The sequence below is a fragment of the Molothrus ater genome, chromosome 2, assembly GCF_012460135.2.
Source record: "Molothrus ater isolate BHLD 08-10-18 breed brown headed cowbird chromosome 2, BPBGC_Mater_1.1, whole genome shotgun sequence".
Taxonomy (NCBI): Eukaryota; Metazoa; Chordata; class Aves; order Passeriformes; family Icteridae; genus Molothrus; species Molothrus ater.
In genome coordinates, this window is record NC_050479.2 from 62778750 (window position 1) to 62781644 (window position 2895).

General features: G+C 45.7%; 1 protein-coding gene across 1 annotated transcript; it reads left to right on the forward strand.

The window, feature by feature from the left end:
* Nucleotides 1-267: 267 nt before the first annotated feature.
* CYSLTR2 (cysteinyl leukotriene receptor 2) lies at nucleotides 268-1221 on the forward strand. The gene has a single exon (XM_036389235.1). The coding sequence runs from the start codon at nucleotides 268-270 to the stop codon at nucleotides 1219-1221; it is 954 nt and encodes a 317-aa protein (XP_036245128.1).
* The last annotated feature ends 1674 nt before the right edge of the window (nucleotides 1222-2895 follow it).

Sequence of the window (2895 nt, forward strand, 5' to 3'; positions counted from 1 at the left end):
CACCTCTAAAAGGCAGCACTTTTACAGGCTGAGAACACAACCAGCTGCTGTAGCACTGAAACTCATTAGAGCTTACTTGGGGCTTTGTGTCTTGAGATGTGTATTTGCTGGGACGTCACAAGTAATTACTCGTTAACAAACCCTTACTTCCCACTGTCATCTGCACCTTGCAATTTCTGCCCTCAGTGAAGCAGTCCCAAATAGCCAAACTCCCTGCCCAGCCTGTAACCCAGCACTCACACCAATTCTTTTCCCTTTGGCAGAAAAATGGAGACGCTGGCTGTGACTATGAATATTTCCAATACTTCCAAGGTGGCACTAGATGGCAGCTTCACTAACTGCTCCTCCAACTATACGGTCGACAGCTTCAAACAAGTCATTTATCCCATCACGTATCTCTTCATCTTCTTCCCGGGTGCTATTGGAAACAGCCTCTCCATTTATGTTTTCTTCCAGACATCGCAAAGGACCTCGGTAAACATTTACATGCAGAACTTGGCTATTTCAGACCTCATGTTTGTCAGCACTTTGCCCTTTCGGGCATCATATTTCCTCTTGGGATCCCGTTGGATATTTGGTGACATCCTCTGCCGGATCATGACTTACACCTTGTACATGAATATGTACTGCAGCATTTATTTCCTGGCCGTGCTCAGCGTGGTTCGTTTCGTAGCCATCGTCCACCCGTTCAAACACGGAAAAGTGACCAATGCCAAGTATGCCAGGATTACCTGTGTGGCGATATGGATCTTTGTTCTGGCAGCTGCCAGCCCTCTGTTGAACAAGGGAATCGCTGGCTACCGCAACCCAGTCAAATGCTTGGACCTGCACCCCTCCAGCACACACAGGCTCCTTATGATGAACAGCTTTGTCCTCGTCGTGGGCTTCATCCTGCCCTTCTGCACAATTGTGTTCTGCTACATCTTTGCCATCAGAGCGCTGCTCAAGTCCAGGGCTCTGCAGAGCGGGAGGGCAATCTGTCACAGGAAGGCGCTGCTAACCATTGTCATCACCCTCATCCTCTCCCTCATCTGCTTCCTGCCCTACCACATCCTGAGAACTGTTCACCTGATGTACAGCAGCTGCAGCCAGGCCAGCCTGCACAAGGCGCTGGTGGTCACTCTCTGCCTCGCTGCCACGAACAGCTGCCTCGATCCCTTCCTTTATTACTTTGCTGCTGAAAATTTCAAAGCAAAAATCAGAAGTTTGTGCTGCAGGTAGCTGGTGCAGAATTGCAAAACAATGTATATATACACAGTCCTGATGGGATCTCTAGAGTGGACTCATATTGTTCAATGACTGAGGCTGTGTGCCATGCTGCTGGCCAGTCTGCAGCTCTGCTGCTCACTGTCAGGCATTTCTGGAGCAGAAGTCTCTGGGACAGAGCTCTATGTGAGTGACCAAAACTGAGTCTGGATGATCTGAGGACACGTGGCTGGGTATGATCCCTGGTTGTCTTCTGTTTAGCAGTATAGAGACACCTCTGTTGTTCACCCTCCCCAGGACAAGGCATTGAAAGGAATCCACCTTGCTACCAGAGTCCCATTATTTCATTTCACAATACTGAGTGACTTGAAAGGGAAACTGCTCACCTGACCACTTCAGTGTCTGTGCCTGAACCTCTCAGTGCTCCACTTCCCTGCATGTACTGGGGCTCAGACACTGCAATTCCTATTCACAGTACCTTGCCAGTTCCCATTGCAAACACTGTCAAAGGGGTTGTACATTAAAGAAATATAAAACATCACTTATGCTTTCTACTGAGGCTGACTTAAAAAGCAGGAAGAGAGGGAAACAGGACCCAGCACTGGCTCAGGCTGCTCAGAAGTCACTAACATGTCTAAATTTTCCACTATGAGCCAGCCACCAAGGTATTCTGCTTAACATTTCATGGGCTGTCAAGTGAGAGAATGACTTCAAGCAAGTGGCATCGTCCTGCAGTGTTATGAGTAAGATGACTGCTGGCAGTGAGGGCAGGATGAGGGTGCCCAGAGCACTGGGCTGCATCCTTCAGCTCTTTGTGTGGAGTCAATTCCTTCAAAGTCGTTGCAACACTTTGTTTTTATGCCCACGGTTGCCAGTGCTTTTCACAAAGCTGAGGCTAAGCAGTTCCATTCCCATGCAAGGATCCAAAGAAACTTTAAAAATTATTTTGGTCCAAAAAGGTTGCTAGGGAGTGGTTTCCACTGCACAGGTAAGTCAGTCTGACACCAAACAGCTGCCAAAGGCATTCCCAATTGCTCATCTTCAGTCTCCTCTGAGGACGAAACTGGTCCCTTTTTTCATAGGATTAACTTCCTATTGGTTTGAATTTCCTACATCAAACATGGAAGAATCCAACAGGGAAGCACTAACCCAGGTACAGGAAGGAAAATGGACAACAGAGAAGGTGGAGGAGAGCTTTTTTAGAAAGCAATGGGAATCTACTCCTGTGTGTACTTTGGAAAATTTCATCAAATGGCTGTCTGTATTTGTAAGTCTCTGAATATTTTCTAAAATATGTTTTCTAAAAATTAGACCTAAGTGAAAACAGGCTCCAAACTCAGACCACCATATTTAGATTTTGGGTTTAATTACCTCATCTTTTACTAAAAATAGACAAGAAGTTTAGTCATATTTTCCAAGAAAGCAGCTGGACTTATATGAAAACTAACAAAAATGCTGAAAGCCTTCCCTCGCCGTGAAATTCAACCAAAGGAAGGTTTCTCTCTGCGAAGATACTTCTCAATGCTCTGAACTTTTTATGGAGAAAGAACTCCATAAACTGAATGTTATTGCTCCTAAACAAAAATAACAGCAGCAAGCTATTTTTAGCTCTGTCTGAAATATTCAGAAAACAAATCATTGCTGGTCAGGTGGAAAAGTACTTGGCAAATCACTGGAAAAAGCACATTT